Genomic DNA, 23,051 nt, shown 5'->3' with positions numbered 1-23,051 from the left:
CTCAGGGCCCCTTCCAACTCCATGATTCGGCGCTTCAAAAATCTGGTTTCTTTAGGACTTTGCCTTTGTTTTCTTTCTAGCTCTCGTGCCCCTAGGGGTGTGTCTGAAAATACGAAGGTGGAGAGAGGAGAAAGTTTCTGTATGTTACTGGAAAACCGGGCTAACTATGATCCATACCTAATACAGTGGTGCCTCGCTAGACGAATTTAATTCGATCCACGGGTCTTTTCTTATAATGAAAAATTCGTTTAGCGAATCCCATAGGAATGCATCGAAAAATTTTTGAATTTTTTTTTGCCCATAGGAACGCATTAATTGAATTTCAATGCATTCCTATGGGAAACCGCGATTCGCTAGACGAATTTTTCGTAAAACGAATTCGTCTAGCGAGGCAACCCACCGCTAGAAAAAACCTTTCGTTAAGCGGAAATTTCGTTAAGCAGGGCATTCGTTAAGCGAGGCACCACTGTATTTCCTGTGGGCTAGACTGAATTGTGCATTCGAGGAAGATATTTCAACACAAGAAAGCCAGTAGATCCCAGACCCGGGTTCTGTTTCCTTGTCATAAGACAGGAAGAAGTTGTGTGTGTGTGTGTGTGTGTGTGTGTGTGTGTGTGTGTGTGTGTGTGTTTGTAGCTTTTATGTAGGGATGCTCCTATCCAAATCTGGTGGCCATGCCCTTCCCGCCTGGCTCCCCCTGGGAGGCACCAGACAGGTGGACCTCTAGTTACCTTCTGCCATTTTCTGGAGGTCTTTGAAGATCCTCAAGTGGTGAGCAAGGTCTGTAGCCAGGATAATGTCTCTCATCAAGTCCAGCATCCTTTGGTAATCCTATTGGGGCAATAAGACTGGAGGTTGTGGGGTGTATCATCACTAAAGCAGTCAAGTATGTACATCATTTCCTGTTTGCCCAGAGTGGACACACAGGGGAATGTTGCTCTAGCCAGGAGGACTTCCTGTCACACCTGGTCCAGAGCACCCCCTCCCCCCACATATGACCAGGTAGACGGGCTTGACTCCAGAGAAGCGGACACGGAGCAATGGATTCAAACTTCAGGAAAGAAGATTCCACGTAAACATTAGGAAGAACTTCCTGACAGTAAGAGCTGTTCGGCAGTGGAATTTGCTGCCAAGGAGTGTGGTGGAGTCTCCTTCTTTGGAGGTCTTTAAGCAGAGGCTTGACAGGAATATGTCAAGAATGCTTTGATGGTGTTTCCTGCTTGGCAGGGGGTTGGACTGGATGGCCCTTGTGGTCTCTTCCAACTTTATGATTCTAGGATTCTATGACTCTGGGAGACCCTATAAAGGAGCAAGTCACGCAGACATCTTCCCCTTACTCTCTTGCTCTTGCTTACTCTTAATCTTGATGCCTTTTGCTGTCTGCTGTCTCCGATTTTTTTTTTTACACATCACTTGGGAGGACAGGCAAACTAATGCCAGTGTACTGGAAGAAGCAAAGAGCACCAGTGTTGAAGCGATGATTCTTCAACATCAACTTCGTTGGACTGGTCATGTTGTGCAGATGCCTGATGACCGTCTTTCAAAGCAACTACTCTATTCTGAACTTAAAAATGGAAAGTGTAACAAAAGAGGTTCAAAGACTCTCTTTAGTAAAAGACGAAAGATTTATATAAGACTCTCTCAAGGCAAATTCAAAAAAAATGTAGTATAAACGCCAACAATTGGGAAACACTGGCCTGCGAGCGCTCCTCTATTCTGAACTTAAAAATGGAAAGCGTAATGCTGGTGGTCAACAAAAGACGTTGAAAAATGTAGGAGAAACACCCAACAATTGGGGAACACTGGCCTGCGAGCGCTCCACTTGGAGAACAGCCTTGACCAAAGGTGTCATGGGCTTTGAAGGCACTCAAACTCAGGACGCAAGGGAGAAATGTGCTAAGAGGAAGGCACGCTTGGCAAATCCACACCGTGATCAACTCCCAGCTGGAAACCGATGTCCCCACTGTGGAAGGACATGTGGATCCAGAATTGGCCTCCACAGTCACCTACGGACTCACTGTTAAAACTGTCTATGGAAGGCAATCTTACTCGGCTACGAGGGATCGCCAAAGAAGAAAGACGGGGTCTCAGAGGATGAACCCACACTTTTCTCTGTAACTGTAACTACAAGCTCATGCCTGCCTTCAGGATCATACTGTGAACTGAATGTAAGTAAACCTTATCATTACTTTTAAAATAAGAATGTTGTGTCATTATTGTTTTTGAGAGGGAACGAAAGGGGATTTATCAGGAACAGCCCAATCTGGAAAAGCCAGAACGGATTGCTTAACTCAAATGGTTCGAACGAATCCACCAACTTGCTTCCTGCAATGTACAAGGGAATGTGCTCGGCTACCAGCAACACTAGCATGAGTGAGGAAGGATAATATTTAATCAACATAAAAGGTAAAGGGACCCCTGACTATTAGGTCCAGTCGTGACCGACTCTGGGGTTGCGCGCTCATCTCGCATTATTGGCCGAGGGAGCCGGCGTACAGCTTCCAGGTCATGTGGCCAGCATGACAAAGCCGCTTCTGGCGAACCGGAGCAGCACATGGAAACGCCGTTTACCTTCCCGCCGGAGCAGTCCCTATTTATCTACTTGCATTTTGACGTGCTTTCGAACTGCTAGGTGGGCAGGAGCTGGGACCAAGCAACGGGAGCTCACCCCGTCACAGGGATTTGAACCGCCGACCTTCTGATCAGCAAGCCCTAGGCTCAGTGGTTTAACCCACAGCGCCACCTGGGTCCCTTAATCAACATACCCTCTCCTAATATCCACAACATTCCCACAGAAGTTGCTGTTTTTCACCTCGGGAGCAGGTAGCTGGGTGTGTGTGTGGATAGGCTGCCTTGGAGAGGCCTTGGAGAGGCAACATGACTTTCAGGTCAAGGAATCACAGACCAAAGACTGAGAGGTGATGATAGGAGAGTCATGGAGAGTCATGTTGCATGGAAGATGGAACATGGTTCTGCTCCATGGCTTCGAGTTACAAGGAAGGAGATTACGACCAAAAATTAGGAAGGACTTTCTAGCCGTGAGAGCCGTTTGACCATCGGACAGACTCCCCCGGAAGGCGGTGGACTCTCCTTCCTTGGAGTCTGGATGTGGGCGGGCATCTCTCAAGGATGCTTTAGGTTGTGATTCCTGGTCCCTTCCAGCTTTTCAATTCTATGATTCTATGACACCCTCCTGAAATTATGTCAGCTGCCGGTGACACACGAGACAGCTGCCACTCATGCTGGCTGAGGCTGATGGGAGTCCCGGTCCTGGAGTGCACCAGGTTGGAGATGACCCAGTGTCGAGAAATGAACGGTTTTAACCATCAACGCTTTTCGCTGTGAGACCCTAGGAACTGCTGACCCTCTTCTGACTCACCTTCCGAGAGAAATGATCGAAGATGTTGCAGCCGTGGGTGTTTAAGATGGCGATGGCCTGAGCAAAATGGTGCCTCTGTGCAGAGAGAAAAACACGCCCTTTTAGTGTCCCAGTTCCAGCCCTCTGGAATCAGTTGCCAGCTGAAATTAGACAGGTGCCCCGCATCATGGGGTTTAGGTGCCTACTGAAGATATTTTTTCTTTGAAGGAGCGTCTCCACCCCCATCGTTCTGCCTGGACACCGAGGTCCAGTGCCGAGGGCCTTTTGGTGGTTCCCTCCCTGTGAGAAGCCAAGTTACAGGGAACCAGGCAGAGGGCCTTCTTGGTGGTGGCTCCCGCCCTGTGGAACACCCTTCCACCAGATGTCAAAGAGAAAAACAACTACCAGACTTTTAGAAGACATCTGATGGCAGCCATGATTAGGGAAGCTTTTAATGTTTTATGGACTACTGTATTTTAATATTTTGTTGGAAGCCGCCAAGAGTGGCTGGGGAAACCCAGCCAGGTGGGTGGGGTATAAATAATAAGTTGTTGTTGTTTGTTTTAAAAGATGCAGCCAGCTTGCTTTCTGCTGCTCCAGAGGGCAGGAACCTCAACGCTGTTGTATTTTCAAGAAGGAGTCAGTTTTCATGCATCCATCTGCTTCAAGCTGCACAATATTAATATCTGTAAAAGTTGTACCTCCATCACTGAGCCTTCTGAGCTGTACAGGGCAGCCAAGACCGATTTCTGAAAAGAGAAAATAAAGGGACGTCATGTGGGGGAATCCATGACGATGTTTTAATCCAGGACAATATGAGACCCCAACCGCTCCCTCCCTTTCTCAAAGATATAGATATTTTTGTTTCCCCTTCACAGTGTTGCAAGGAATGTTCTTTTCAGCAGGGACACAGGCGTGCTTGGTTTGGTAAGACCGCAGAAACATTTTGAATTTGCGCCATTTGCATTTGCAATTGGCGCTATTTTGCATTTGCAATATTGTATTTGTTTGTTTATTCTCGGGAGCGTCTCCACCCTCATCGTTCTGCCCGGACACTGAGGTCCAGTGCCGAGGGCCTTCTGGTGGTTCCCTCGCTGCAAGAAGCAAAGCTACAGGGAACCAGGCAGAGGGCCTTCTTGGTAGTGGCACCCGCCCTGTGGAATGCCCTCCTACCAGATGTCAAAGAGAAAAACAGCTACCAGACTTTTAGAAGACATCTGAAGGCAGCCCTGTTTAGGGAAGCTTTTAATGTTTAATAGATTATTGCATTTTAATGTTTTGTTCTGTTGGAAGCTGCCCAGAGTGGCTGGGGAAACTCAGCCAGATGGGCGTGGCATAAACAAACAAACAAACAAACAAAATTATTATTATTAGGTGACATATTAAAATCGTACCGAAGCCACCTGGAAGGAGTTGTTGGTGCCTCTGTGGTCCAGGTCGTGGCACATGCAGGAGATGAACAAAGCAAAGATTTCGATGTCTCTGTTGAAGAGAAAAGAAAGCAAAAATAACGTATGAGCTGCGGAAAGCCTCTTGGCTGCTCCCAAATTTGGCAGTAGAGGAGGTATCCCATATGCAAACCAGCCCCAGGGGAATCGGAGGTGGCATTTTCGCTCAGCCTCCCCAACCTGGTGCCCCCCCCAACCAAGCACGCCCTCAGATCCGAAGTATTTCATTTTCTTAAAGCAGAGGGGGAGGGGATGTTGCCAAGCACCCAGGGATTCCTTCATTGCAGGGGGTTGGACTAGATGACCCTTGGGGATCCCTTCCAATTCTATGATTCTGTGATCTCTGCTAAACAGGTAAGGCTGGGTATGCAGCAACAGCTAGCAAAGGAAGGTTACAGCTCTTTGGCAACTCAGATATACACATCACTCGGGATTACAGGTGAACTAATGCCAGTGTACTGGAAGAAGCAAAGATCCCCAGCGTTGAAGCAATGATTATTCAACATCAACTTCGTTGGACTGGTCATGTTGTGCAGATGCCTGATGATCGTCTTCCAAAGCAACTACTCTATTCCGAACTTACAAATGGAAAGCGTAATGGAGGTGGTCAACAAAAAAGGTTTAAAGGCTGTCTCAAGGCAAATCTAAAAAAATGTAGTATAAACACTGACAACTGGGAAACACTGGCCTGCGAGCACTCCAGTTGGAGAACAGCCTTTACCAAAGGTGTCATGGGCTTTGAAGAAACTCGATCTCAGGATGCAAGGGAGAAATGTGCCAAGAGGAAGGCATGCTTGGCAAACCCACACCGTGATCAACTCCCACCCGGAAACCAATGTCCCCACTGTGGAAGGACGTGTGGATCCAGAATTGGCCTCCACAGTCACTTACGGACTCATTGTTAAAACAGTGTTTATGGAAGACAATCTTACTTGACCACGAGGGATTGCCAAAGTAGAAAATACCCCACCAAGCTCCGCATCACCAGGACACCCTCCGCTGTCTTTGTCTGTCTCCATGTGCTCTGTGCCTGATCCCTGGCGTAAACCCGCCCCCTCCCTTTGGAGAGCAAAGCATCGTCCACCTACTCCAAGTAATTGACGAGCTCCAGATTTTTGTAGAGCAGGTAGCAGAAGTGGGAGACGGAGAAGGCATGCGTCCAGTTGTGATAGGGGGGGTCCCGGTATCCCTTTTTCACCATCAGGCAGAACCTGCGAAGAGACCCCCCCCGCAAAGAAGCCCATTGGTGAGAATGACGCTGACTATTTTCATTTTTATTTAATAGATTTTGTACTCTGTTTGGTCATAAAAAGAAGCCAGCTACTAAGTAGTTTACATCCGATATACGTTAAAATTCCGGATAAATTCAAACATTTTAAAAATCCCAAAGTTAGTCTATTCCTCCCCCCCCCCCCTCAAAATATTCATGATAAAATAAAGTTGCATGTTAATATACAGGTCAGATGCACATGTCTGGGTAGGCTTAGGGTGATGACTTTTTTACAACCTCATTTCCCTGTATCATAATTTGATGAGCTTTCATTAAAGATTAGATAAAGTCTTACTTTCAAAGAGATTTGATTAAAAAAAAAACTCATGCAACCTTGTTTAGCTTATACGTAAATCCATCACTGCCTGCAGGTCTTTGGGAACTGGCTGGTCTTTGTTTTTTAAAGAAAGTGCTTTTAATAGCACTGTGCTGTTTCTGTTTTTTATATTGTTTTGATGCTAACTGAGTTTGGTTACCTTTTAATAAAGGTCCTATACCTTTCTGGTCTTTTGTATTTTATCTGTGTGCTTTTGTTATAAGCCACCTCGAGTCCCAGTCTGGGGGGAAAGCCGAGTGCAAGCGACAGCTCAGTCGGCAGACCACGAGACGCTTAATCTCAGGGTCGTGGGTTCGAACTTTACGTTGGGCAAAAGGATTGCAGAGGGTTGGACTAGATGACCCCCCCGGGTCCCTTCCAGCTCTACAATTCCAAGATTCTAATGTGTGAGTCTGAAAGGGAGAGAGGAAAAAGGCAGCCCTCTTCACGTCTTACCTGACAAGGGTCTGGCGGTTGATTTTGTAGCTGCTGATGAAATTCATGTCCTGCAACATGCTCAGAATGGCCTGTGGAGGAGAGAGAGAGAGAGAGAGAGAGAGAGAGAGAGAGAGAGAGAGAGAGAGAGAGAGAGAGAGAGAGAGAGAGAGAGAGAGAGAGTATTCAGGAGGGGTGCAAAAGCTGCCAATCTCGATGCCCTCCTTTGCACTACATTTCCCATTAGCCTAAGAGGTAAAGGTAAAAAGGTAAAGGACCCCTGGACAGTTAAGGCATCTTAAGGCAGCCCTGTTTAGGGAAGCTTTTAATGTTTGATAGATTTCTGTATTTTAATGTTTTGTTGGAAGCCGCCCAGAGTGGCTGGGGTATAAATAAATCATTCTTATTCTTATTCTTATTCTTAAGTCCAGTCCAAGGTGACTATGGGGTTGCGGCGTTCATCTCACTTTCAGCCGAGGGAGCCGGCGTTTGTCCACAGACAGCTTTCCAGGTCATGTGGCCAGCATGACTGAGCCGCTTCTGGCACAACGGAACACCGGGACGGAAACCAGAGCGCACGGAAACACTGTTTAGCTTCCCACTGGAGCGGTACCTATTTATCTACTTGCACTTTGACGTGCTTTCGAACTGCTAGGTTGGCAGGAGCTGGGACAGAGCAATGGGAGCTCACCCCGTTGCGGGGATTCGAACCGCCGACCTTCCGATCGGCAAGCCCAAGAGGCTCAGGGGTTTAGACCACAGCGCCATCTTTGGACTACAACTCCCACCAGCCTTAGAAAGCACAGAGGGGGCATATGCTGTTTGGCTGGATCTCTCGCTCACAAAATCTGGAGCGCTGTCGATTTCTAAGGATCCCTGTGTTTTGGCCCACGCCTTGTTTTGGAAAGTCCAAAATAGGTACATCTCTCGTTAAAATGCAAACCCAACCGAATTTCTCCTCTGCCCCCAACGCTCACCATAGATGTGTCGTCCTCCGGAAGGGAACGCGGGGTGTAGGTGAATTTGGCAAAGCTCGGGTCAATTTCTGAGACTGGCACGATTGCTTCGTCGAGGAGCTTGGTGTATTCATCATCTGAAACCTGGAAGACGAAGCAGTGCTTAGCTTTTGAAAAGGAAAAATAGCTGGTGCCTTATTATTATTATTACTAGTGTAATTCAGCCCGTTCAATAAACGGGCGCTAGAACATCCTGGGGTTCGGAGAAGCGTTTGCACAGCGCTTCTCCGAACCCCGGGACCTGTCCTTGCTGTCGTCGGCTGGGGGAGAGGAACGAAGGAGGAGAAAGGGCTGCTTTCTCCTCCTTTGTTCCTCTTCCCCAGCCGCCGACAGGAAGGAGACATCCCGGGGTTCAGAGAAGCACTTGCGCAGCGCTTCTCCGAACCCCGGGACCTGTCCTTGCTGTCGGCGGCAGGGGGACAGGTACGAAGGAGGAGAAAGCAGCCCTTTCTCCTCCTTCGTTCCTCTCCCCAAGCCGCCGACAGGAAGGAGACATCCTGGCCTGGCTTGGCTGGAGGCGGCACCTCTCACGGGTCAGGGAGGGTTGTGAGGAGGAGGCGGAGGAGGACCAAAATAGCGGAATCGGGCTCCGGGGCCGCGGCGGCAGCGGGAGCCGGACCGAGCTCCTCAAAGGCGCCCTTCCTACCCCCATTCACCTCCGCCAGCCTCCACCCTCGCTTCCCCGACGTGCCCTGCAGTGAGGTGGTGTCCGGCCGGGAGCGGCGGTTGGAGGAGGGGGGGAGCGCACGCGCGTGCAGTCTCTTCGTCCAGTCCCTGTGTCCGTGGGGCACAGGCGCAGTAGCGCGGACACAGGGACACAGGGAATCTGGACGCAGAGACACTTGCACTTTATTATATAGGATTATTATTATTATTATTGGGAACAAGCTGTTTTGAGGAGGAGAAATGGTGACAACCAAGACTGTAGGGGGTTCGACTTGGAGTCCCTTTTCGACTCCACATGAAGATGTACCTGCAAACTGGCCACTTTCCCAACTTTAAGCTGAACTGCCAGTACTAAGTCACCTGTGTTAGCAGGTTCATTTACCTGTTTATCAACACATATGCCACCCTGGTGCCCTCCGGAGGTTGTTGGAGCACAACTCCCTCAGACCCAGCCACGGTGGGGGTTGTAGTTCAACAATGCAGGGTGCAAAGGCTGCCATAAGCGGAAATGGGATGACAGGAACCTAGGCAGCCAGCAGGTACAGAGTCAGATCTATCCGTCTACGTATTTCCTACAATGACTGGCAGCAGATTCCTGCATTGCAGGGGGTAGGACTGGCTGACCCTCAGGTCCTTCCAAGCCTCTTTGGTCCTGAACGGGGTAACTGTGCCCCTGAAGGACCAGGTGCGCAGCCTGGGGGTCATTTTGGACTCACAGCTGTCCATGGAGGCGCAGGTTAATTCTGTGCCCAGGGCAGCTGTCTATCAGCTCCATCTGGTACGCAGGCTGAGACCCTACCTGCCTGCAGACTGTCTCGCCTGAGTGGTGCATGCTCTAGTTATCTCCCGCTTGAAGTACTGCAATGCGCTCTACGGGGGCTACCTTTGAAGTTGACTCAGAAACTACAACTAATCCAAAATGCGGCAGCTAGAGTGGTGACTGGGAGCGGCCGCCGAGACCACATAACACTGGTCCTGAAAGACATACATTGGCTCCCAGTACGTTTCCGAGCACAAGTGTTGGTGCTGGACTTGAAAGCCCTAAACAGCCTTGGCCCAGTATACCTGGAGTGTCTCCACCCCCATTGTTCAGCCCAGACACTGAGGTCCAGCTCTGAGGGCCTTCTGGCGGTTCCCTCCCTGCGAGAAGCGAAGTTACTGGGAACCAGGCAGAGGGCCTTCTTGGTGGTGCCGCCCACCCTGTGGAATGCCCTCCCATCAGATGTCAAGGAAGAAGAAAAGAGTTTGGATTGGATATCCCGCTTTATCACTACCCGAAGGAGTCTCAAAGCAGCTAACATTCTCCTTTCCCTTCCTCCGCCACAACAGACACTCTGTGATGTGAGTGAGGCTGAGAAACTTCAGAGAAGTGTGACTAGCCCAAGGTCACCCAGCAGTTGCATGTGGAGGAGCGGAGACGCGAACCAGGTTCCCCAGATTATGAGTCTACCGCTCTTAACCACTACACCACACTGGCTAAACAGCTACAGTGGTACCTCGGTTTACAAACACAATTGGTTCCGAAGTCTGTACTTAACCTGAAGCAAACTTTCCCATTGAAAGTAATGGAAAGTGGATTAATCCGTTCCAGACGGCTCCGCGGAGTACTTAAACTGAAAATACTCAAACCGAGGCGTACTTAAACCGAGGTATGACTGTATCTGACTTTTAGAAGACATCTGAAGGCAGCCCTGTTTAGGGAAGCTTTTAATATTTGATGAATTATTGTATTTTAATATTTTGCTGGAAGCCACCCAAATTGGCTGGGGAAACCAAATTGGCTGGGGTATAAATACTAAATTGTTGTTGTTGTTGTTGTTGTTGTTATACCTGAAGATGCTGCCAGGGTTCGAACCCAGAACCTCCTGCATGCCAAGCAGAGGCTCTGCTACTGAGCTACACTATCAGTATATTGATGCTGGAGATAGCTCAGGTCTACACCCCCTCATGTGCCCCCAAGAGGAGGGTGATATAGCAAGAAGGAGCCAGTTTGATTTCTGCTGCTCTAGAGGGGTCAGGACTTGGACCAATGGATTAAAATAAGCAGAAATGCAACTAAACATTAGGAAGGACCTTCTGACGGTAAGAGCTGCTCAACAGTGCAATGGTCTCCCTTGGAAGGTGGTAGACTTCACTTGAGATTTCTAAACAGAGGTTGGGCGGCCACCTGCCAGGGATTCTAGAGCTGAGATTCCTGCGTTGCAGGGGGTTGGACTAGATGACCCTCGGGGTCCCTTCCAACTCTACATTTCTGTGATTCCATGATGCAAAGGCAAGCCAGCCTTACCTTCATATGGTACATCATCATCTCGTTGGCCAGGTGGCTCCGGTACTGGGCTTCGTGGACCTTCTTGTAGAGCAGAGACTGGAGTGAAGGGAAAAAAGGTGTGGGGGAGTGGGGAGGGAATATGTTAATTCAGGGATCGCCAACCCAGTGCCCATGGGCACCAAAACAGCCATGAAGGCTTCCACTGTTGCCCCCATCCATTGTATGGATGTTTTTTATGTATCTTGGATGCTTTTGTTTTGTTTTTCAAGAAAGCTCTGCAAGTAAAAAACTTGAAAAACCTTTTTATGGGATGAAAATGCATCCCTGTGTTAATGAATCAAAATCTAATTATCTTCAGCAAGATGGCTGGCTTTGCAACTCTCTTCCCTGGAAAGAATATGGTCCGTTGCAGTCTTCCTCAACCTGGTGCCCTCCCAGCTGGCACAGTCGTGGGAGCTGCGTCCAAGGCTTCCAGAGAGCACCAGGTTGGAGAAGGCTGGTACACTGCACAAGGGAGGTGTTCAGCTCTACCCGGGGTGGAGGAAAGAGCCAGGGGAATCCAAAGGATCCTGCTTACATGGGCAATGCTGATGCCACAGTAGATGGAGAAGGCAGTGGCCAGATCCTCGTCAAACTTGCTGAACCAAGGCCCGTTGATTTTGTTCACCAGCTCAGCCACTCCAATGACCTCTGGAAGAAGCGGAGAAGAAGACAACAGGTGAGTTCTTGCATTGGTTGGGCAAGACAAGGAGCACACCTGATTGCTGTGGGATTGTTCAGTTTCTGTTAATTGGTTCTCATGGGAAACTTACAGATTCTTGCTTCATACAATTAACTCAAGGCAGTGTCAATTTACTCTTGGCAGAAAGCCACGGTCTGCCTGGCCTGGAAACAGCTCTCTGATTGGTTAATGACCAGCACTGAACTCTGTTATCTAGGAATGCTAGCACAGTTGTTTCTTGGTGGGTGTTAGGAGTAGGAGTGCTGCGTGTGGTTGGAGAGAGAGAGAGAAACAGAGAGAGAGAGAGAGAGAGAGAGACAGAGAGGATTTACTTTGCTTTGCTTTGTATGCAGAAACTCTGCTGGTTTTCTTTTCTTTTAATAAATCCTGTAAATAGTTATTCTGTGTCTAGCCGACTAGTCATTTCCACCTCAACTAGCTTCTGCGCTGTGCAGGAAAACTCTGCTATGTTTGGGCTAAAGCCACTAGAGCTATGCCTGACACTTCAAAATTCTAAGAGGGATGTGATACATAAATACAACATTCCTTGTTTTCCTAGAGTGGACATGCAAGGGGATGTTTGGTCCAGCCAGTCGGAACTTCCTGTTTCCTCCTAAGCTGGGACATACTTCCTTTGCATGTGACTAGAAGTGGGCGTGACTTTACCTGTCCAGGTAACAAAAGCACAAGGCATGCAGCACTCTTTCTCTTTTCCTCTTTCCTCTCTTTGACTTCCTCCGTCGCTGGAGCAGCTTTTTAGCTAGAGATGCTCTGTTGGCTTTCAGCCAGCAGAGGACACTGGGATTATCCCATATGGGATAGATCCACATGCATATATTTTGTAACTAAGCCTGCCTTCAGGGATCCAACTGTGAACTGATGTGAGTAAACTACTTTTATATACTTTAAAGAAGATTGTGGCATGTTTATTCTTTTAAGAGGGATATAAGGGAACTTGCCAGGAACTTAATACTGTAGTGAAAGGATTACACGAGCCTGCAACCAGTTTCCCACTGTGTGATTAAAAAGAGGAATGTGAAACTCTGCTGAGTTATAGAACTTGCTGGTGCAAATTAGGAAGGATATTAATAAACAATATATCCTCTCCTGCCTCCCTGAACATTCCCACAATTGCAGTGCATAGTTAAGACTACAGAACTCTCTCCCACTGGAGGCAGTGCTGGGTGGCTTTCAAAGAGGATTGGATAAATTAATGGAGGAGGGGAGGGCTGTCAGTGGCTACGACCCAGGATGTCTCTGATCTGCCTCCAAAGCTGGAGGAGGCAATGCTTCTGAATGCCAGTTGCTGGAAAAGAGCAGGAGGGGAGAGGGCTCTTGCGTTCGAATCCTGCTTGCGGATTTCCCATAATGGGCATCTTGTTGACCTGATTCAGCAAACTCTCCTTATGTCTCCCTTTCTTTCTCCCTTCCAAAGGCCCTCTGATGACGTACCTTCTTCTTGGCATGTCAAGAGGCAAGGGAGCTGTCAGTTACTCTCGAGTAAGTCAGTGAGCCCAGGTGGAGGTGAAAGGGGAAGGGACGTGGATCCTTCTCCCACTTGGGCGGAGCACGGAAGATGGGGCACGAGGGGCTTCTCAAACATCTCGCCCACGTGGGGCATTGCGCACACCTGGCGTTGCGCTTCTTCTGCACACTCACCCTGGTTCTCGTCCTTGATGGGGAAGCAGAGGATGTTCCGGGTGCGGAAGCCGGTGCTGTCGTCCACCCCGCGGTAGAAAAGCGGGTGCGAATAGGCGTCCTTGATGTTGAGGATCTTCCCCGTGGTCGCCACGTGGCCCGCGATGCCCTGATCTGCCGGAATCCGGAATTCGTGGCTCTGTGTCAGAGAAAGGAATGCACAGCAGGAGGAAAGCAGGTTACTCCACAGTCTCATGTGTGTGTGTGTGTGCGCGCGCGAGATAGAGAGAGAAAGGGGAACTACCCGCCACCAGTGGCCCTTACCTCATCATCCACCACACCCCCGTCAAAAACTTTGGCCACCAGTTCGTGGCTGCATCTGTCCAGCAGGAACACAGAGCATCTGCAAAAGAACAAGCCAAGGTGAGATACGGGCTCGATAACCACCGTCGCCAGGATCCTGACCGTTCTCTGGGACAAGTGAGGGGGAACGCAACCTCTTGGCCTGCACACGGGTTATTTATCCCAGCTTTGGGAGGCTAGGGGTCTTGGCGAGATCTTGTGGGGATTCAGATTTGTCCTGTAGGATCTCGCACGAGCATCCCAGAGTCGGTGCTGTGAACAAGCCAGGCCTCCCAAGCAAGGCAGAGAGCTTTTAAGCTCTTTAAACGCCCTGTAACCCCGAATGTGGCTGGAGCAACCCAGCCAGATGGGCAGGGTATAACTAATACAATTATTATTATAAGTAGAACCGGAGCAGAAAGAGCTTTTCATCTCTCTGTCTTGCTTGGATTTAACTTGCACAATTTCAACCACCCTGCCTTCAGCTCTGTATGGTTGAAATAGCACAAGTTACATGGGGGCAAGCGATGATTACGTTATTTGGCAAGCGATGATCCACGTTATTTGGAAATGGGGTTTTGCCGGAAGCAAATAGCGCAGAAACGAGCGCCAAACTTGTGCTATATTCCACTTGGTTTCCAGAAGCAGCTTCTGCATCGGGTGAAAGTTAGAACAGGTTGCGGAAACTAGTGATGTATGGAAGTGAGAGCTGGACCATAAAGAAGAAGAGTTTGGATTTGATATCCCGCTTTATCACTACCCGAAGGAGTCTCAAAGCGGCTAACCTTCTCCTTTCCCTTCCTCCCCCACAACAAACACTCTGTGAGGTGAGTGAGGTTGAGAGACTTCAGAGAAGTGTGACTAGCCCAAGGTCACCAAGCAGCTGCATGTGGAGGAGCGGAGAAGCGAACACGGTTCCCCAGATTAGGAGTCTACCGCTCTTAACCACTACACCACACTGTGTCCTTTTATTTAAAATGCATCTCTGGGTTATTTGTGAGGCCTGCCTGGTGTTTTTACATGAGTAGAATGTGTGCTTTTATTTAAAATGCATCTCTGGATTGAAGAATTGATGCTTTTGAATTACGGTGCTGGAAGAGACTCTTGAGAGTCCCCTGGACTGCAAGAAGATCAAACCTATCCATTCTTAAGGAAATCAGCCCTGAGTGCTCACTGGAAGGACAGATCCTGAAGCTGAGGCTCCAATACTTTGGCCACCACATGAGAAGAGAAGACTCCCTGGAAAAGACCCTGATGTTGGGAAAGATGGAGGGCACAAGGAGAAGGGGACGACAGAGGACGAGATGGTTGGACAGTTACGAACATGAGTTTGACCAAACTGCGGGAGGCAGTGGAATACAGGAGTGCCTAGCGTGCTCTGGTCCATGGGGGTCACGAAGAGTCGGACACAACTAAACGACTAAACAACAACAACAAAGCTTCCTCTAGCTCATTTCTCCAAAACAACCCCAAATTCAGTATATATATAAAACACACAGGGAGAGGGAACAAACTCCTTGCTGGGGTGAAGCACTGGGAACCCAAAGTCAGTCCAAACCCGCACGGCTAAATTCAGAAATGAAGTGTGTGTTTGTCATGCTGTTCCCACACCATCTTGGAGGAAATTTTCTGGGGTGGTGGTGGGCTGTTCTAAATATACCGGCCCATGAAAAGACCCGCCTGGGATCCGTCCCTCGGCCAGAGGGTCTGGTGTCTCAGGGTGGGTGCTTGCTTTCAGGAATGTCAGCCTGCTGGCTTCACGTTCCACCAGAGCAGGTGGTGGGAGACCCGAGCGAGCTCTGTGCGTCACAGTTGCTGCGGGAGACTCACATTTCGGCGTTGCTGAGATTCCGGGCCTCGGTGATGATCTCTTGCAGCAGCACCGAGACGTCATCTGCAAAGGGTCAGAGAAGCAGACGGTTAGGAGACCCAAAGGCCACCGAGCGGGTTGTGGAAAATTATTCTTATTATTGGATACGGCTAATTTTAATTATATCCTGGGCCGGGACTCAAGGAAGGTTGTAGAAATTAAGAGCACGTCAGAATACAAAAAGCTGGAAACATATCGAAGATGATTGTCGAAAAACAACTGGACTGCAATAGAGTTAAGACAAAATAAAGATCTATGAAAATACAGTGAAAATGGCACAGCGCTGTTGAAAAGCCCTCGGAAAACAGGCAGGTTTCCAGGCCTGCCAGAATAAAACAGTTTCCACTGGCTGTTGGCGTGACAGCAATGAAAGAGGGAGGGAATTCTAAAGTTGTCTGGGAGCAGAAACCACCAGGAAGGCATAACCTGCCAAGTGCCCCGGAAAAAACAGGGGGTCCTGGGTGTTTTTTGCGCGAGAGCACTGTGCTTACCTTCCAAATCCCGGACTGCAGAATCCGGGACCGGCAGCCGTGTGACACCGGAAGTTGCGCCGATGTAACTTCCGGTGTCGCTTTGCCATTCTATGGGCACCAAAAATGGCTGCCGCCAGCTTCAAAAGTAGCTTCTACACATGACCGGAAGTGCATCGATGCAACTTCCGGTGTCGCCCCGCCCATCTATGGGCACCAAAAATGGCCGCCGCCGACACCGGAAGTCACATCTACGCACTTTCGATCATGCGTAGATGCGACTTTTGAAGCCGGCGGCGGCCATTTTTTGTGTCCATAGAAGGGCAAATCAGAAAAAATGGCCGCCGGCAGGAGAAAATAACGGAGAAAAACGGGAGACGAAGTGATACGGGGGACCACTGGGAAAAGGTAAGTAAAAACGGGGGGTTTCCCGGGGAAAACGGAGTACTTGGCAGCTATGGCACTGTGGCCATTTTGGGTGCTGCAATTTTGCACGGTGCCCAAAAAAGGCATATATAATAATAATAATAATAATAATAATAATAATAATAATAATATATTATTTATACCCCGCCCATCTGACTGGGTTTCCGCAGCCAGTCTGGGCGGCTTCCAACAGAAGAATAAAATAATCGATTAAAGATTAAAAGCCTCCCTAAACAGGGCTGCCTTCAGATGTCTTCTAAAAATCTGGTAGCTGTTTTTCTCTTTGACATCTCGTGGGAGGGCGTTCCACAGGGCGGGCGCCACTACCGAAAAGGCACTATATGGGGGGGGGGAGCGAGAGTGAGGTGTGGGTCACATGACTATGTCCTGGAAAACAGGCATCCTGGTTTGGGGAAGGTATGAGAAGGCCCTCTGCCACGTCCCCACCAAGCGGGCCTGTGATTCAAAGAAGAGCGTCTCTGAAGATCTCAAGAGCCCAGGAAGGAGAAGGCCCGTCAGATAGCCTGGACCATACAGGACTTTCCATCCCATCTGCTGGAAACTCTAGGCTCAGCTTCTACCCCATCACCTTCCTTCACTCAGCAAAAGAGAGCGCGTCAAGTTGCGGTGAGTCTCCCTGCGGAGATAATTCTGGCGCCCAGAGGGAGGACCAGAAAGGCGCCCCTTTTCCCTGCAGCCCCCTTTCCCTTCAATTTATTTAATATTCTTACATTTAGACCCCACCTGTTCCTCCAAGAAGCTCAAGGCAGCATCCAAGATTTTCCCCCCTTCCTCCATTTTACCCTCCCGACAACCCTGCGAGGTAGGAACGGTGCATGGCTCAAGGGCACCTGCTGAGCTCAACGGCTCAGCGATTGCCTGACATGGTCCATTGAAAATGTTCCTCGCTGAATATCATGACTGCAGTGGCACACAGAGGCCTTTTGGGAAGGCTGATCTCTGGCCCTTCAGGATTTCATTGCAAAGCTTCCCCATTGTTTGTTGTTGTTGCTGCCATTATTCCCATTTTACAGATGGGGGGGCGAGTCCCAAGGCTACACAGTGCTGCTGGGGCAGCTATGAAGGAGGGTACCTACCGAGGTGTGTGAAGAGATTCTTGGCTACTTGCAAAAGAGCCTATGGGGGAGCAGAGAGGGAGAGAGAGAGAGAGAAAGATGAAATATATCAATCTTGCTCTTTAATTCTGAAATCAAAGCATGTCATGCTCCCCCCCCCCCGTGATTACTACAACGCAACATCAAAATGCCAGTGTCATTAGAGTATATGAGGTCCTCTCGACCTTGCTGATGTGGTCGGTTTGAATCCCCGCGATGGGGTGAGCTCCCATTGCTCGGTTCCTGCTCTTCCCCACCTAGCAGTTTGAAAGCACGTCAAAGTGCAAGTAGATAAATAGGTAAACAGTGTTTCCATGCGCTGCTCTGGTTCGTCAGAAGCGGCTTAGTCATGCTGGCCACATGACCTGGAAGCTGTCTGCGGACAAATGCCTGCTCCCTCAGCCAGTAAAGCGAGATGAGCGCCGCAACCCCAGACTCGTCCGCAATTGGACTTAACTGTCAGGGGTCCCTTTACCTTTACCTGGCTGCCGGAGTTACTGGAAAGAGGAGTATAAAAGACACCATCCAACCATCTTCGGGACTCCTTTCCAGAGTTTACTCCTGAGCCCTTTCTTCTCCCAAAGATGTCCCTCAAGGCAGAAGACATTTAGTTTTCCTTCTCCTAGATGGGCTCCCTTCCAGCTGGATGAGCCCCCCCCCCACTTCTCTCTACAGCACTTGCAGAAACAGCGTTCCTGGCCATTAGACCCCCCCCCTTCTTGGTCTCCTCCCATCCATCTGCAAGAGCCTGTCTCTGCATGCAGGGGAGGTCTCTAACTCCCTGAAGGTTAGAGACCCACCGGCTGCCTTCACCTGGTTTAGCCAGCCAGCAGGAGCTATTTCCCAGCATGTGGATGCTGTGGCCTGCTTGAAGAGCTTCTAGGAGCCACTGGCGAGAGCTGAGTTCAGGATAGGAGCCAAATGTGGACAAACCACCCCAGAAGGAACACAACGGTTTTTTAAAACTATCAAGCGGTGTATAAATTTTATGAAACAAACAAACAAACAAACAAACAAACAAATCCTTCCATGCCAAATCAATTTCCAGTTTTTCTCCTCAGCCGGTGCTATTTATTGCCCTGCAGCACCCGCTGGTGCCACAAGAGGGTGCTCTTTGCACGCAGCTGGCTCAGAAACATTTTAAAGTTGAGAAACCAATTTCCTTGATTTTTGCCACCCGTCTGCTCCAAGCTCCAAGTGACGGTGCCTGGTTCTCCTCCACCCCTCGCTTCATCCCCACAACAACCCTGCGAGATAGGTTAGAGGCAGTGATTGGGCCCAAGTTCACGCCCAATGAGCTTCATGGCTGAGTTGGGGAGGGATTCGAACCCAAGTCTCTCCCTGGTGCACTCTAACCACTGCACCACCACTGGACTAACCAGCTGCCGTCCCCTGTTCACTCAATTCTTGACCTTTGCTCTTTGGGGAGGTGGACAGCTACTCAGGTGTTTGGGGGTGGGAAGGGGGGGGTCTGCAGAGCCTGGTGGGCGATGGGATGCTACCCAAAGACTTGGCTACATTTGAAGACCCTGCTGGATCAGGCCCATGGCCCCTCCAGTCCTGTTCTCACAAATGGTCAACCAGAAAACATGCAAGCAGGATTCGAACACAAGAGCCCTTTCCCCTCCTGTGGTTTCCAGCAACCTCCACAGCAGAGCCCTTTTGGTGAGTAGACCCCGATAGCCATCGCCTCTTTGTTTGGGGGTGGGGGGCTCTGTTCCAGCAAGAAGATTATTCTTTCCCTCTCACGAAGACCTTGACCTACTATAAAGAGATACAGTGGTGCCTCGCAAGACGGATTTAATTCGTTCTGCGAGTCAATTTGTTTTGCGAAAAATTCATCTTGCGAATCGCGGTTTCCCATAGGAATGCATTGAAACTTCTTTTTTTGCCCATAGGAACGCATTAATTAAATTTCAATGCATTCCTATGGGAAACCGCAATTCGCAAGGTGAATTTTTCGCAAAACTAATTCGTCTTGCGAGTCACCATGAGATCGCAATACGCATTTGTCTTGCGGGAAATTCGTCTTGCAGGGCATTCGTCTTGCGAGGTCAGCTGAGGTTCTGCGATCAGGGCACCCTGCGGTTTAGGTCCTGCATCTCAGGGCAACCGAGCAAAAATCTAAACAGCAGTTATTTAATCATAGAAGGGTAGAGTTGGAAGGGACCAATTAGGGTCATCAAGTCCAGGCAGGAATCTTTCACCCAACGTGGGGCTCGAACTCACGAATTTGAGATGCTCTACCAACCCTGCTATCCCTCAGTACCTCACATTGTCATTATTAAATTTAGATGGTTACATTTTGCAAATCGTTTTGGCACTGCAATCTTCAGCGTCTCTACTCTGACACGCCGAGGCAAGGAGGTAAAGGATTGCAGTGCAAGAAAATGACTAGGGGGGAAGGCCATGATCCAGAGCTCCTGGTGCACCATTGCAATGTCGACTGAAAGGAAGTAAGAACCTGCTAAGCACAAGAGCTGTTTGAAGGGGGAACAGGCTCCCTTGGAAGGTGGGGGACTTGTGGGATGTGATCCATGAGAGGCAGTCAACTCCAACATTCCTTGTAATGCTAGAGAAGACATGCGGGGGAATGTTTGGTCCAGCCAGTTGAAACTTCCTGTTCCTCCTGGCTGGAACATCCTTCCTTTTGCATGTGATAGAAGGCGGGCATGACTTTACCTGTGCAGGTAACAAAATCATAGAATCATAGAATCATAGAGTTGGAAGAGACCACAAGGGCCATCCAGTCCAACCCCCTGCCGAGCAGGAAACGCCATCAAAGCATTCCTGACAGATGGCTGTCAAGCCTCTGCTTAAAGACCTCCAAAGAAGGAGACTATACCACACTTCTTGGCAGCAAATTCCACTGTCGAACAGCTCTTACTGTCAGGAAGTTCTTCCTAATGTTTAGGTGGAAGCTTCTTTCTTGTAGTTTGAATCCATTGCTCCGTGTCCGCTTCTCTGGAGCAGCAGAAAACAACCTTTCTCCCTCCTCTATATGACATCCTTTTATATATTTGAACATGGCTATCATATCACCCCTTAACCTTCTCTTCTCCAGGCTAAACATACCCAGCTCCCTAAGCCGTTCCTCATAAGGCATCGTTTCCAGGCCTTTGACCATTTTGGTTGCCCTTCTCTGGACACGTTCTAGTTTGTCAGTATCCTTCTTGAATTGTGGTGCCCAGAACTGGACACAGTACTCCAGGTGAGGTCTGACCAGAGCAGAATACAGTGGTACTATTACTTCCCTTGATCTAGATGTTATACTCCTATTGATGCAGCCCATAATTGCAAAAGGATGAGTCACGCAGCAACCTTCTCTCTTTTTGACTTCCTTCTTCATTTGACCAGCTTTTAGCTAGGACTGCTCTGCCGGCTCTCAGCTAGCAGAAGCCCTGGGATTATTCCCCCCATATGGGGTAGATCCACATGTACATATTTGTAGCTAAGTCTGCCTTCAGGGATCCAACTGTGAACTGATGTAAGTAAACTTCTTTTATTGACTTTGAATAAGATTGTGGCGTCTTTATTCTTTTGAGAGGGATTCAAGGGAACTTACCAGGAACGTACAATTCAATCTGAGACAGTGAGATAGCGAGAGGCTCACACGAGCCTGCAACCAGCTATCTGTTGTGCATATAAAAGGGGTGCTGTAACTCTGCTAAGTAAAGGAAATTGCTGGCACAAGTTAGGAAGGATATTAATAAACAATATATCCTCTCTTGCCACCCTGAACATTCCCAGAGGACTCTCTTTCACTGGAGCTCTTAAGCAGAGGTTGGGGTGTGGCATCTGTTAGTGATTCTTTAGCGGTGATTCCTGCACCACAGGGGTAGGGCTGGATCACCCTTGGGGGTCCCCTCCAACTCGACAACATCACGATTCTATTAAAAGTTGAAACAGGAGAAGCCTGCATTTTGCCAGACTGGACCAAGGAGATGAATGGCTTGGACCCTTGTTGTGGTTTTTCATCTATTCTGTCCACAAGCTATTTTGCCAAATGAATGGATAGCTCAGTTGGTTACAGCGTGGTGCTGCTGCGAACACCCAGGTGGCAGGTTTGATCTCCATATGGGGCAGCTGCATCTTCCTGCATTGCAGGGGGTTGGACTAGATGATCCTCAGGGTCCCTTCCAACTCTGCAATTCTGTGTTTCCGTGTCCCTGTTGCATATACTGTATGCTCCTTTGAACCTAACTTGGAAAAACTTTCAAACAAGAGGTTTCCAAACAGAGGTTTAGCTGTGATTTGGGCATTGCAGGGGGTTGGACTAGATGACTTCTGGGGGTACCTTTCCAGCTCTAAGGTTCTAGGGTGCCTAGATTCCTGCCCCCTCTTCTTTAGCAGCCCCCGCGGCTCTTTTGATCCCAGCTTGCTTCCCGGAACCTGCTTCCGTCCTTCCCTTTAATATCGTCACCTGGCAGGCTCTAATGAGGCCGGGGGCCTTTGAGAAGGCGACTGCCTGCGTCCCTCTTGCTGGCTGAGCTCAGAGGCTGCTGTGTGGGCTGCCCAGGTGCCTGCAGAGAGCATCCCTGCTGAGCTTTTGCTGCTTCTTCTAGCGTCAGAAGGCCAGCGGGTGGGGAAAAGGAGACCAGCAGGATTTACAAGAGTTTCAGTCGGCAGGTCAAAAACTTTGCTCACCTTCGGCAAAGGAAAGTCATCGTCCCGTCCCCCCCCCCATGCCAGGAGGGCGTTTGGAAATAGGACCCAGGAAGGTGAAATTTCAAGGGTTGGGGGGCAGGTGAGAGTTTGCTAAAGGGGGGGGGTGTTCAGTAAAGGGCAACCTTTTGGACATACTAACCACTACACCGCCCTGCCCTGCCATATCAACAAACTGCAGTGCCTTTGTAACATGATGCAAGCATGCTGTCTGGAGATGCCCTTGGAGAAGCAGAGCTCCAGACCACCCCCCCTCCAGCGCTGCCCTACAGGACACCAGGTGTGCCTGCCTGCCTGCCCCTCACCTGACACTCGCATTTGAGCTTCTGCTCCTTCTGGAAGGCCAGTGTGCTGGTCAGCACCGTGGAGGTGTAGCAGAAGCAGTGCTGGATCTTGTGCTCGTCCGTTTCTGTGTAGCTACAGGGAGGACGGGGGGGGGAGAGAACAGCAATCGTGTTAATTCTAAACTGCGGAACTCCCCGCCACTGGAATTGCATTTTTCCGCCATCCCACTTCCATAGCAACTTTCCATAGAAGTCCCCCGCCCCCCCCAAAGGAAACAGCAACCAGGGCACATCAGTTATGGTTTTGTTGCAAAATATATTCCTGGCAGGAAGGGGGTCTAGACTGAGAGACAATCAAACTTTGCAGGGGAAAATTCTCAGACGCGGCTCTGTTCCGGCTCTGTTCCGGCTTCCTCTCTGTGGCCGTCACGGAGCCTCGAACTCACCTCTCTCCACCGAGCTTGTTGAAGGCACAGGCCAGCGCCACGACTTGCGAGGTGGCTCTGCTGATCACCGGGACGCACAGCATGGCGGTCACCTCGAAGCCCAACATGCTGTTCAACTGCTTATGCTCCTCCTGGCAGGGAGAGACATGGGCTGGTCATCCGGGGGACGGGAGCAGAGTTGGCAAATTCCCCTCTCTCTGTGGTTTGGTTGGTGGGGTGGGGCGGATAGATCTCGAGGGTTGAAACATCACAGATGTGGGATGGAACACTGGGGCAGACAAGTCACAACAGTTCCT

The 23,051-nt window shown here is 49.5% G+C and overlaps 1 protein-coding gene across 2 annotated transcripts in view; it reads right to left on the bottom strand.

Annotated features, from left to right (window-relative positions):
• PDE2A (phosphodiesterase 2A) overlaps positions 1 to 23,051 on the bottom strand; it is a 360,136-nt gene that overhangs the window by 12,548 nt on the left and 324,537 nt on the right. For both annotated transcript variants that reach the window (XM_060273988.1, XM_060273990.1), the window contains 15 exons: positions 22,756 to 22,886; positions 22,331 to 22,442; positions 17,343 to 17,382; positions 15,310 to 15,373; positions 13,462 to 13,540; positions 13,159 to 13,336; positions 11,356 to 11,468; positions 10,797 to 10,874; positions 7,805 to 7,927; positions 6,849 to 6,919; positions 5,895 to 6,017; positions 4,753 to 4,840; positions 4,060 to 4,107; positions 3,380 to 3,454; positions 732 to 831 (listed from right to left, as the gene is read on the bottom strand). In XM_060273988.1, the coding sequence (XP_060129971.1) occupies positions 732 to 831; positions 3,380 to 3,454; positions 4,060 to 4,107; positions 4,753 to 4,840; positions 5,895 to 6,017; positions 6,849 to 6,919; positions 7,805 to 7,927; positions 10,797 to 10,874; positions 11,356 to 11,468; positions 13,159 to 13,336; positions 13,462 to 13,540; positions 15,310 to 15,373; positions 17,343 to 17,382; positions 22,331 to 22,442; positions 22,756 to 22,886 (1,423 nt within the window). The remainder of the gene's footprint in view (positions 1 to 731; positions 832 to 3,379; positions 3,455 to 4,059; positions 4,108 to 4,752; positions 4,841 to 5,894; positions 6,018 to 6,848; positions 6,920 to 7,804; positions 7,928 to 10,796; positions 10,875 to 11,355; positions 11,469 to 13,158; positions 13,337 to 13,461; positions 13,541 to 15,309; positions 15,374 to 17,342; positions 17,383 to 22,330; positions 22,443 to 22,755; positions 22,887 to 23,051) is intronic.

The sequence above is a fragment of the Zootoca vivipara genome, chromosome 4 (assembly GCF_963506605.1).
Source record: "Zootoca vivipara chromosome 4, rZooViv1.1, whole genome shotgun sequence".
NCBI lineage: Eukaryota > Metazoa > Chordata > Lepidosauria > Squamata > Lacertidae > Zootoca > Zootoca vivipara.
Note: the sequence above shows the minus strand (reverse complement) of the source record. Positions and strands in the feature narration are given on the sequence as shown.